Raw genomic sequence first — 12635 nt, 5'->3', positions numbered from 1 at the left:
AATGTCTTTGCCACCAATGTTAGCTGAATTAGTTTTTAAAGGTAAACTGGATCAACTAAATTACTTTCCATAAATAAATTCTGAAAGTTACTTTATAGGTAAGAACTTCAAGATTTTTAAGAGGTCTCTTCGAAAAAAAAAGTAGGATTATACAGTTCTGGAATAGTTTGAATGATGATATATTCGCAGTATTAAAGAGCAGATCACAATTATTGAGATCATAAAAAATATTATGGTAATTAAATGAGAGTGAGCTAGTAGGTTTTCAGTATGAGAGAGGAAACAAAACTTAAGTGTTCTGAAAAATAAAATCCTGTCACCACAACAACAATACCAACTTCCAACTCTTAGATAAATGTAGTTCTGATCACTGTGTGACTGGGCAATCGACAGTTGGCAAAAGCAGCCAACATTGCAGCAGCTTTTAGACGAAGCAAATAAAAGATTATGGAAATCTTGCAACTCAGCAATATAGTACAGTGCCATAAACTAAATAGTATCATCCCGAATTTGGAAGGAAGGATATATTATAGTGATGTGACAATATGGGAGAGGCTTATTTCTGAGTGGTTAGACTCAGGTGTGAAAAGACCACGATAATATTGAGTGACAAGGGGGTGCACTCTTACACCCTTTTTGGTTTTTGTTTTTTGCAGCATACAGCAATACCAGGATTTGATGTTGTGGCCCAGGAAATCTGCTTTTTAACTAAGCTTATGGGGTACTTATATCCACTGAAGGTTGAGGTGAGAGTGGTGATGTATTGTTGTAAAGCATCTCCATCTGAGCCAATATGTTCGCCTCAAATGCCAAGGCTATATGGGAGGGAACGTTAGACATGGAAAGAATGGCGACTGTTGAATGTATCTACTGTTTCTTAATAGGTTTAAAGCAAACAGAAGTGTGTAGCAGACCCTCCTACCACTGTCTATACCAGCCCTGTAATTGAGAAAACATGTACTATTGAAAGGAGAGCCACTCGAGAAACGACATGTTATATACCAGCTGTTACATAAATACTGTTCGGCCCTCTACATCAGCATGACCACCACTAATTTCTCATTTAGGATGAATGGGCATAAACAGAGAGACTACACTGGCAAAACATAATATCCTGCTGCATAGCATGCTCTACAACATGACAAGTCATGACCTTGATGCCTGTTTCATCACACATACCATCTCGATTCTTCCCCAGACACTACTGTCTTAGTACTCTGCTTGTGGGAATTGGCATTAAACATGTCCTTGGTTCCTATCAGGTCTTAATTTATGTTAATTTCTTTGGTATCAGCATTTCTTCATAGCAACTATTCCTTTCTTCACTCCCTTCTTGTTTTCTGCAGCTTTCATTTTCTTACGTGTCTACTTTTAACCCCCCCCCCCCCCCCCCAACCGCTAACACATAACGTTCTTAGCTTTCTGCTCTTATTAATGCTTGTATGCTGTTTTGTCAGTAATCCCCGTCTTGCTAATTACCGTACTTTCCACCTTTAAGCTCTCAGGCTTTCCTCATTTGGTGGAACGCCAACAATTAATCTTTCCTTCTCATCCTGTCCATTAAGTCTCCTTCGACCCTGGGTTCTGGATGACTTTTCCGAACACTCTGCATTTTCTAAACAACCAGCCTTTTTCCTTCACCCCTCTTCTTTCCCTTTCAACTCATCTGCCAGAAGAAAGGCCCACTAGCACCAAAAGCTTGCAAATTTAATTAGATTTATGTGTGTATTTTCCTGCTGCCAACTACGAGTAGATTTTTTATTTATCCAATTACAGCAGGTTTTCAAAAACTGATTGTTTCTGTTGCTACACAATGTAAAGTAATATGTTATTTGATAACTTCTGTAAGCTTCCTTACTCTCATCCATAATGAAAAACAGATAATATCAGCAAACATACTACGTAAGAAGTTCCACTGACCTCCCTGATGAAATCAGCACAATGAATCTACAGGCTGCTAGGTTGTGTGGCCCACTTCTGTGCACTATTGTGCATTTCCTCTGCAACCCCCTTATATTATAGACACTGTTACAGTAATGTTACTGCATTGGATGCAGTCTGGTAACTTTATGGATGTCAAACACTCACCAGAAGTATTCCATTTGCTGCATTTGAAACTTTAAGCAAGTTGTTCGGAAAGTTCTCTTCCTGGTGGATCTATCACTCACTAAACAAAATTTTTGAGCAATCTACGAATGTGTCAATTCATACAGAAACTTACATATAAAACCTGAAAAGAAATACAGCAAAAGCTGTTCTTCTTAACAGTTTCAGCATTTATCAAACATCTGTTTTGATGTAAATGGGTTCATCAAAAATAAATAAGAAGGAAATAAATTAATTTTTGGTAATTTAATTCCAAGTACGTCATGAAAAGGGATATGTTACATTGTTCCAGTAAAACACACTCTACTGGGAAGTACATGCTCAACAATTACAGATAATATTATTTACAGAGTAATAGTTATACTGGACTTCCATACAATATCCATTACAGATTTCACAGGAACATTCAAGCCACCAGATACTAACCACTAGTGGTAACTGACAGGAAAAACATTTATCAACAGTACCAACACAGCAAACAAATCTTCGAGAATGACAATGTCTCTAAATAGACACAGTAATAATAACAGCAAAGCCCAATGAAAAAACTGATAAGTATATACAATTTCTGATCAACACAAAATTCCTAGCACTTACTAGGAAAGTAACAGTTTTTACAAAAAAAGGCACAATTCCACAAATGTGTATCCATACAGTGAAAAAAAAAAAAGACTTGACACTTTAGTTATGGTGGCAAGCAATAGAAGAGAATGATTTCTAGACATACATATATATGTGACAGCAAACTCAGAACGTATAATATCAACGCTTCACTGTGGAAATTTGGCTGTTTAATATCACATTGTTGAATTAATATTCAACGTTGTTCAATGTAGTTAATTCCCACCTGCTTTGTTAAGCGTTATTTCAGCAAAGTCTTGCACCAAGTCTTTCTTGTCAGAATTACTATCTTTCTTCTGTCTTGCACCAAATATAGAACTCCCCACTCTAACATTTGTGCTACCAAGCTCGATCTGAAAATAAAAAAGAAATATAAAAACATCAAGATGACTACACTGATAAATATTTTTGAAAACTAGTTTGATGTGGACAAAGTTTAATGTATTTGTTCAATCAAAATATTAAATCAAGTTAATGCAAGTTCATCAGTACATAAATCTGATTAAAATGCTGTATGGCAACACTTCTGAAATATGCAAAATGTACAAATGAAATGAGGGCACTCCACGGTACAGATTATCCAATTAATCTTAAACAATGGTCAGTGTGTTTGTTGATATAAATATTGTGATCACTTAAGGAAGGGGAAATACAGGTACACTCCACTTTAAAATATTATCAAAATTCAGAAAAGTAAGCACACAAACTGCATACTTGAAAGTTGCTATAATGATGTAAATAAAATAGAAAGAAACTACCACATGGGAAAAAATATATTAAAAACAAAGATTCCAAGACTTACCAAGCGGGAAAGCGCCGGTAGACAGTCACAATACAATAACACACAAAATTTCGAGCTTTCGCAACCGGCGGTTGCTTCGTCAGGAAAGAGGGAAGGAGAAGGAAGACTGTGTAACACTGTGCCAAGATGTGCTGGCCGTGCACCAAGGCATGTTTAGCCACAGGGTGATCCTCATTACCAGCAAACACTGTCTGCCTGTGTCCATTTATGCGAATGGACAGTTTGTTGCTGGTCATTCCCACATAGAAAGCGTCACAGTGTAGGCAGGTCAGTTGGTAAATCACGTGGGTGCTTTCACACGTGGCTCTGCCTTTGATCGTGTACACCTTCCGGGTTACAGGACTGGAGTAGGTGGTGGTGGGAGGTTGCATGGGACAGGTTTTACACCGGGGGCGGTTACAAGGGTAGGAGCCAGAGGGTAGGGAAGGTGGTTCAGGGATTTCATAGGGATGAACTAAGAGGTTACGAAGGTTAGGTGGATGGCAGAAAGACACTCTTGGTGGAGTAGGGAGGATTTCATCAAGGATGGACCTCATTTCAAGGCAGGATTTGAGGAAGTCGTATCCCTGCTGGAGAGCCACATTCAGAGTCTGATCCAGTCCTGGAAAGTATCCTGTCACAAGTGGGGCACTTTTGGGGTTCTTCTGTGGGAGGTTCAGGGTTTGAGGGGATGTGGAAGTGGCTCTGGTTATTTGCTTCTGTACCAGGTCGGGAGGGTAGTTGCGGGATGCGAAAGCTGTTTTCAGGTTGTTGGTTCAGGGATTCCTGACTGGAGCAGATTCGTTTGCCATGGAAGCCTAGGTTGTAGGGAAGGGACTGTTTGATGTGGAATAGGTGGCAGCTGTCATAATGGAGGTACTGTTGCTTGTTGGTGGGTTTGATGTGGACCGACGAGTGAAGCTGGCCATTGGACAGATGGAGGTCAACGTCAAGGAAAGTGGCATGGGATTTAGAGTAGGACCAGGTGAATCTGATGGAACCAAAGGAGTTGAGGTTGGAGAGGAAATTCGGGAGTTGTTCTTCACTGTGAGTCCAGATCATGAAGATGTCATCAATGAATCTGTACCAAACTTTGGGTTGGCAGGCCTGGGTAACCAAGAAGGCCTCCTCTAAGCGAACCATGAATAGGTTGGCATAGAGGGGGCCATCCTGATACCCATGGCTGTTCCGTTTAATTGTTGGTATGTCTGGCCTTCAAAAGTGAAGAAGTTGTGGGTCAGGATGAAGCTGGCTAAGGTAATGAGGAAAGAGGTTTCAGGTAGGGTGGCAGGTGATCGGCGTAAAAGGAAGTGCTCCATCGCAGCGAGGCCCTGGACATGCGGAATATTTGTGTATAAGGAAGTGGCATCAATGGTTACAAGGATGGTTTCCGGGGGTAACAGATTGTAAGGATTCCAGGCTTTCGAGAAAGTGGTTGGTGTCTTTGATGAACGATAGGAGACTGCATGCAATGGGTTGAAGGTGTTGATCTCTTGGTAACCAGCTACAATGGGGCTGCCGGGATGATTGGGTTTGCGAATTTTAGGAAGAAGGTAGGGGTGTGGGGTGTCGGTGGGGTCAGGAGGTTGATGGAGTCAGGTGAAAGGTTTTGTAGGGGGCCTAAGGTTCTGAGGATTCCTTGAAGCTCCGCCTGGACATCAGGAGTGGGATTACCTTGGAAAACTTAGTATGTGGTGTTGTCTGAAAGCTGACGCAGTGCCACAGCCACATACTCCCGATGATCAAGTACCACTGTCATGGAACCCTTGTCCACCGGAAGAATGACGACGTGGGAAAATGAACACTTAAATTTTTCTGTACAAGCTCATATTTCTCTTATTTTAATTTGAGAATCATTTCTCCTTATGTCAGCTGGTGACAAAAACATTTTTTTCAAATTTGGAGGAGAAAGTTGGTGACTAACTTTGTGAAAAGATCACGCCACAACAAGAAACAGCTTTATTTTAATGACGGCCACCCCAACTTGATCATGTACATGATACTCTCTCCCCTATTTCATGATAATACAAAACAAGCTACCCTTCTTTGTACCTTTTCGATGCCTTTCGTCAATCCCATCTGGTAAGGATCACATATTGCACAGCAATGCTCTAGCAGGGAATGGACAAGTACAATGCAGGCAATTTCCTTAGGAGAACTGTTGAATCATTTAAAGTGTTCTGTCAATAAAACACAGTCTTTGGTTTGCCTTCCCAACAACATTATCGATGTATTTGTTACAATTTAAGTTATTCATATTTTTATTTCCTAGATATCTTGTCTAACTGGCAGCCGTTAAATTTTTATTATTTCTGATATTTAACATTTCTTTTCATACTCATGTGGATGACCTCACACTTTTCCTTATTAATCAAGAATTGCCACTAGAATGAGATTTTCACTCTGCAGCGGAGTGTGTGCTGATATGAAACTTCCTAAGCCATGTCTCTGCAATATCCTTTCTTTCAGAAGTACTAGTTTTGCAAGGTTCGCAGGAGAGCTTCTGTAAAGTTTGGAAGGTAGGAGACGGATACTGGCAGAAGTAAAGCTGTGAGTACCGGCCGTGAGTCGTGCTTCGGTAGCTCAGATGGTAGAGCACTTGCCCGCAAAAGGCAAAGGTCCCGAGTTCGAGTCTCGGTCGGGCACACAGTTTTAATCTGCCAGGAAGTTTCAAGAATTGCCACTTTTTGCACCATTCAGATATCACAGGTCTGTGACTAAAAACTGCATAGGATTTTTTAACATTTTCTTATGGATTTTGAACTCCCAAAAACAGGAAAAATATTCAAAAAAATTCTATCACATAGGTTTTATGTGTATTGCAGTATTTATGTTCATTAGTAATAAACCTATGTGTTTTTTTTTAAATTTAATACTTATTATAAATTATATAATTCACAATCGGTAAAAAAATTAAAAAAATTAACAATGTTAACTATTCTTTGTTACCACTTGCATGGTTTACCGTGAACGCCTGGGCACCAGAAGAAAATGCAAACAATCTTATTGTTCAGTTTTATCGTGTTGCAACAAGTCAACTGACAATTTGTATCTCTCATGAAATGAAGAGAAGCTCTCAGTAGACATTATTATTCAAGTGAACAGTGCTGTTGTTTCTGTCTAGCCTTGGCTCAGCTACACATCTAGTGCCCCACAGCTCTGAAATACCTATCCCACAGCCGCCTTCTAGTTTGGATCAATACTGGACTGAGTTGGAGGATGAAGTTACATTTCCTCCTCAGGGTGAATCAAGCTCAGATTTTTATTCAGTCGAAGATGAAAGGCCTCAACTATTTTCGCAAAGTGAGCTCAATGATCTAGTGAGAGATTTAGGTCTTTCAAAAGCTGCAGCTGAACTGTTAGGTTCCAGATTAAAAAATAAAAACCTTTTATCATCTGGCACCTCATTTTCATGGTACAGACACCAAGAAAAAGAAATAACCCAGTTTTTCTCAAAAGAAGGAAATTTAGCAATGATGTGGAAGGACTCCTGCATTTCTTTGATAAGCAGTATGACTCGTCTGAATGGCGCCTAGTCATCGATTCATCAAAAACTGGTCTTACAAGTAGTATTACTGCACAATGGAAATAAATTTGCATGCTTCCAATGGGACACTCCATGCATATGGACGAAAACTATAAAAATTTGGCCATTGTCCGGGAAAAAATGAAATATCAGGACCATCAATGGATGATCTGTGGGGACTTCAAAATACTCACGATGCTTTTGGGTCAGCAGGCAGGCTATACTGAATACTCATTCTTCTTATGCTTATGGGACAGTAGAGACAGAGAGCAGCAATGGACTAAAAGCGATTGACCACACTGAGAAACTTTAAAACCTGGAGAGAAAAACGTTATCAATACTACTTTGGTACCACCAGAAAAGGTTTTGTTGCCCCCTCTCCATATCAAATTGGGGTTGATGAAACCACTTGTAAAATTGCTGCAAAAGGATGGGGACTGTCTTAAATATCTATGTACAAAATTCTCAAAGCTGTCAGAAGCAATGTTGAAATATGGAGTTTTCACTGGCCTCGACATAAGAAAATTTTTAACCAACACCATCTTTGTGGAAAATATGAATAAGACGGAAAAAAAGCTTGGGTATTGTTCAAGGATGTAGTGCAAAAATTTTGGGGAAATACTAAGGATCCTGATTACAAAACCACTGTTCAATGGATGCTAGCAGCATATGAAGCTCAAGGCTGCAAGATGAGCTTGAAGGTCCATTTTTTACACTTCCACATAGACAGCTTTTCTGAAATTCTGGGAGATTACAGTGAAGAACGGGGGAACTGTTTCACCAGGATGTCCGTGATATTGAGAGACAGTACCAAGGAAGATGGGATGTCACTATGCTTGCAGACTACTGTTGGATGCTTAAGTGGGAAACTAATGATGGAAATCGGAAAGGACACGGCGAATTATCAAGAAAAAGAAGTAAAGGTTTCACACAAAAACATGAATAAGTATAATATTGTTACTATATGTCTCAAAATGTTTCATTGGCTGTAAAAAAATAGTATGTTTGATAATTTTGAATAAATGAGTGCTTTTACCAATTTTGTGCGCTTGAATTTGCAAAAAACAACTTATGTGATAGAAAAAAGGCACAACTTCTGAAATCAGCGCATTCTAAAACATATAATTCAGTAAGAATCTCCTGCAGCAGACAAAATGTTTTTCCAGACCTGTGTATTTTGTCCAAATCCTTTTGCAGTTGGTTTTGATCTTCTGGTGACTTTGCTATAAGTTAGGTGACATCATCATTTGCAAACAATCTAAGAGGACTGCTCAGACTGGCCTAAATTACTTAGTCATTCAATGAGAAATTATAATAGACACACAGCAGTAAAAGCGATGTTGTAATTAATCTCCACAAACATCACACCCCTTCCCAGATATTGCCTCTGCATTCAACAGAAGAAAAACATTCATCATTCAGCTCTTCAGACTAATGTGAATAGGCAGAGATGTGGTGCTCCTGCTTGATAGTACCCCAAACTGTTTGCAAGGCACAATATGAATACAATGACTGTGTGGTTGGGGCATATAGCTTACATCCAATTGTGTCTATCTACTTGGGTACATTCGTAACTTACGTCCTCTAAGACAGGCTACAGGATGAACACAGGATAAACTGTGTGATAAATAGATGAATTATGATATTTTAAATATAGTTTTCAAGAAACAATGGTAAAATTTCTATGTTCACAAATTCAATACTATTATACTGCATTGTTTATGATACATACACTGTCAAGTAACTGGATGGATAAAAATTTTACTCGGCAAGTGGTTGCAGGAGAACACACAAAGAAATGTATTTGAATTTGCTAGCATTCAGATCCAGTGGCTCCTCCTGGACCAACTGACCTATACTGAAGCTAAGAGGAATTATGAGAGGCTACATCCTGTGCATATAACGTCAACCTACGGTGCTGCTACAACAACGGTTCTACCATCTTCCGTTCCGCCACATACAGTTGGCTCTCAGAGCTGTCGGACTCCACCTGCCCCCTTGATGGTATGGGGTACTTCCCTCCCTGTTGCTCCTGAACAACCTACTTCAGGAGCAACACTCACTCCCCCATCCAACCATCGGGGACATCAGTCCCCACTTCTCAGCTGGAAAAGCTTAAGTCTTCTTTGGCTCCTCTCGTCAGGAAGGGATCCCTCGGGTCACTCCCCATGTTCCTACCAGTGGCAAAGCAGACACCCACCAGTGGCTGAAGAAACCACAGGTAGCTGGTCCATAGACTGCCTAATTGAGTGTTTCATGCCTTCCCAGTCTCACGATCATGTAATCCTGCAGAGGAATTGTGGCAGTTTTTTCCACCACCTGGCTGAGTTACGGCAACTGCTTTCTGCGCTGCCCTCCAGGAAACCTGGTTCCCGGCAATGCAGACCCCTGCCCTCCATGGCTATAAGGAATATTATAGGAACCGTAGCAATAGTGTCAGGTGGACTGAACTCCCCATCTATCCAATGGAGAGGACATGAAGACCTATGTGGTAGTGGCCACTTCCCTATCTTCCTGTCACTCCTCAAGCATCATGCCCACAGACAAATATCCATATGGGTGTTAAACGAGGCAGACTGGGAAGCTTTCACTTTTGCTGTCACTACTGAATCTCCTCCACATGATGCCATTAATGTTGCCATTGATTAGGTAACTACAACAATCATTTCTGCGGCAGAAAATGCGATCCCTCGTTCTTTAGGGTGCCACCGGTGAAATAAAGTCCCTTGGTGGTCACCAGAAGTCGCTGAGGCAATTAAAGAGTATCGGCGAACTCTACAGCGACATAAGTGGCACCTTTCCCTAGAGCACCTAATAGCCTTTAAGCATGTTCGCCAGCGTATAAAATGACGGAAACGAGTGTCGGGAGAGGAACGTGTTGACCATTGGGTGCCATCATCACCTTCCCAAGCCTGGATGAAGATCAGGCGTGCTTTTGGGTACCAGACGCCAACAGGTGTCCCCGACATTAACATCAATGGCATGTTATCTACTGATGCAAACATGAGTGCCGAGCACTTTGCTGAGCAATATGCTCGAGCCTCTGCATCAGAGAACTACCCCCAAGCCTTTCGCACCCTCAAACAGCGGATGGAAAGGAAAATCCTCTTGTTCACTACACACCACAGTGGACCCTATAACGCCCCATTTGGGAGCTCCTCAGTGCCCTTGCACATTGCCCCAACACAGCTCTTGGGCCGGATCGGATACACAGTCAGGTCATTAAACATCACTTGTCTGACTAAAAGCGACACCACCTTGTCATCTTCAACCAGATCTGGTACGATGGCTTCTTTCCATCACCGAGAAAATCATTCTGCCAGTCAAAACCCGCTTGATGTGGATAGCTAGCGGCTCATCAGCCTCACGAACTTGTTTTGTAAGCTGCTGGAATATACGGTGTGTCGGCATTTGGGTTGGGTCCTGGAGTAACATGGCCTACTGCCTCCACATCAGAGCGGCTTCTGCCAGGTTCACTCTACCACTGATAATCTTGTGTACCTCAAGCCTGCCATCTGAACAGCCTTTTCCAGATGCCAACATCTGGTTGCAGTCTTTTTCGACTTACGTAAAGCATACAACACGACCTGGTGACATTCTATCCTAGCCACATAGTATGAGCGGGGTCTCCAGCGCACACTCCCAGTTTTATCCAAAACTTCCTGTTGCTCCATACTTTCCGTGTATGTCGGTGACTTCCATAGTTCCACCCATATCCACGAGAATAGAGACCTGCAGGGCTCTGTATTGAGTGTCTCTCTATTTTTAGTGGTCATTAACGGTCTAGCAGCCCTCCGTCTCTTCTTTTCCATATGCAGACGACTTCTAAATTTCATAGTGCTGCTCCAGTACTGTTGTTGCTGAGCGGCGCCTCCAAGGAGCCATCCACAAGGTGCAGTCATGGGCTCTAGCCCTCAGGTTCCAGTTTTCAGCCGCAAAGTTGTGTGTCATGCACTTCTGTCGGCGTCTTAACGTTCATCCGGAACCCACACTTTACCTTAATGACGATCCACTCACTGTAGTGGAGACATATTGATTCTTAGAACTGGTTTTCGACACCCGATTGACTTGGCTACCTCACCTTCATCACCTTAAGGGGAAGTGTTGTCAGCACCTCAATGCTCTCCACTGCCTGAGCAACACCAACTGGGGTGTAGATCACTCTTTGCTGCCGCAGCTCTACAGAGCCCTTGTTCAATCCCGCCTTGACTATGGGAGTCTGGTTTACGGTTCAGCAGCGCCCATACCATTGCATTTACTCGACCCAATGCACCACTGTGGCATTCGCCTAGCGAGCGGAGCTTTTAAAACGAGTCCGCCGATCAGTGTCCTGGTGGAGGCCGGAGTCCCTCTATTGAAGGTTAGGCATGCACAACTGCTTGCCAATTACGTTGCACACACTCATAGTTCTCCTGTGCATCCAAATTACTGTCTCCTTTTCCCAACCACAGTGGTTCATCTCTTGCATTGATGGCCCACATCAGGGCTTATGATTGCGGTTAGCATCCAGTACCTTCTGTCTGACCTGGAGTCCTTCCCATTGCCACCTCTCTTCTCGTTCCATTCACATACATCTCCATGGTGTACACCTAGGCCGCAGATTCTTCGTGACCTTTCGCATAGCCCTAAGAACTCCATTAACCCTGAGACTCTCCGCTATCACTTCCTCTCAATTCTTGACATGTACCAGGGCCATGAAATGGTTTATACTGATGGCTTTATGGCTGATGGTTACGTAGGCTTTCGTATGTTCGTGGAAGATATACTGAACAACATTTCTTGCCAGATGGCTATGCCTTCGTGGGTCATTTCTTCTGTGTACTGACTCCATGAGCAGCCTACAAGCTATCTACCAGTGCTATCCTCGCCCATCCTTTGGTGGTGTCCATTCAGGAGTCCACTTATGCCCTGGAATGACCCCGTCGCTCAGTGGTGTTTATGTGGACCCCAGGACATGTTGGTATCCTAGGCAACGAACTTGTCGACAGGCTAAACGGAAACTGCTTTGGAGATGGGCAACTCAGAAACTGACCTGCGTTCTTTCTTACGCCGTAGGGTTTTTCGGCTTTGGGAGACAGAATGGCATAACAGTATGCACAACGAACTGCATGTCATTAAAGAGACTACGAATGTGTGGATGTCTTCCATGCAGTCCTCCCACAGGAAATCAGTTGTCCCCAGCCAGCTCGGCATTGGCCATATGTGACTAACGCACGGATACCTCCTCCGTCATGAGGACCCACCTCAGTGTCATTGTGGCTCACAAATGACCGTCGTCCACCTCTTGCTGGACTGCCCACTTTTAAACACTCTGCAGCGGACTTTTAATTTTCCCAGCACCCTGCCTTCGGTGTTGGGCAACAATGCATTAACAGCAGCAAACGTTTTATCATGTGATCTAAGTTTTAGTACATGTCTTTGTCCCTGTGTGTCCTCAACCTATGTGCTTTTAGGGTGGAGCTTTTAATGTGACGCAGAGTGGCTGGCTTCTCCTTTTTACTCGTATGGTCAGTTAGCCATGGTAATATGCTCTCATTTTGATCTCTTCTACATGTTTCTTGCATCCTCTGTGGTTTTTGTGTCCATTTTAGTGCTTTTTGC

At 42.2% G+C, this 12635-nt stretch overlaps 1 protein-coding gene across 1 annotated transcript in view; it reads right to left on the bottom strand.

Annotated features, from left to right (window-relative positions):
* Window positions 1-2337: 2337 nt before the first annotated feature.
* The window catches only part of LOC126356104 (pyridoxal phosphate homeostasis protein), a 76777-nt gene continuing 66479 nt past the window's right edge, over window positions 2338-12635 (bottom strand). Inside the window, exon 6 of the mRNA XM_050006804.1 lies at window positions 2338-3080. Coding sequence (XP_049862761.1) covers window positions 2943-3080 — 138 coding nt within the window. The 3' untranslated portion in view covers window positions 2338-2942. The remainder of the gene's footprint in view (window positions 3081-12635) is intronic.

This window comes from Schistocerca gregaria, chromosome 3 (assembly GCF_023897955.1).
Source record: "Schistocerca gregaria isolate iqSchGreg1 chromosome 3, iqSchGreg1.2, whole genome shotgun sequence".
Classification (NCBI taxonomy): Eukaryota; Metazoa; Arthropoda; class Insecta; order Orthoptera; family Acrididae; genus Schistocerca; species Schistocerca gregaria.
This window is presented reverse-complemented; position numbering and strand designations above follow the sequence as displayed.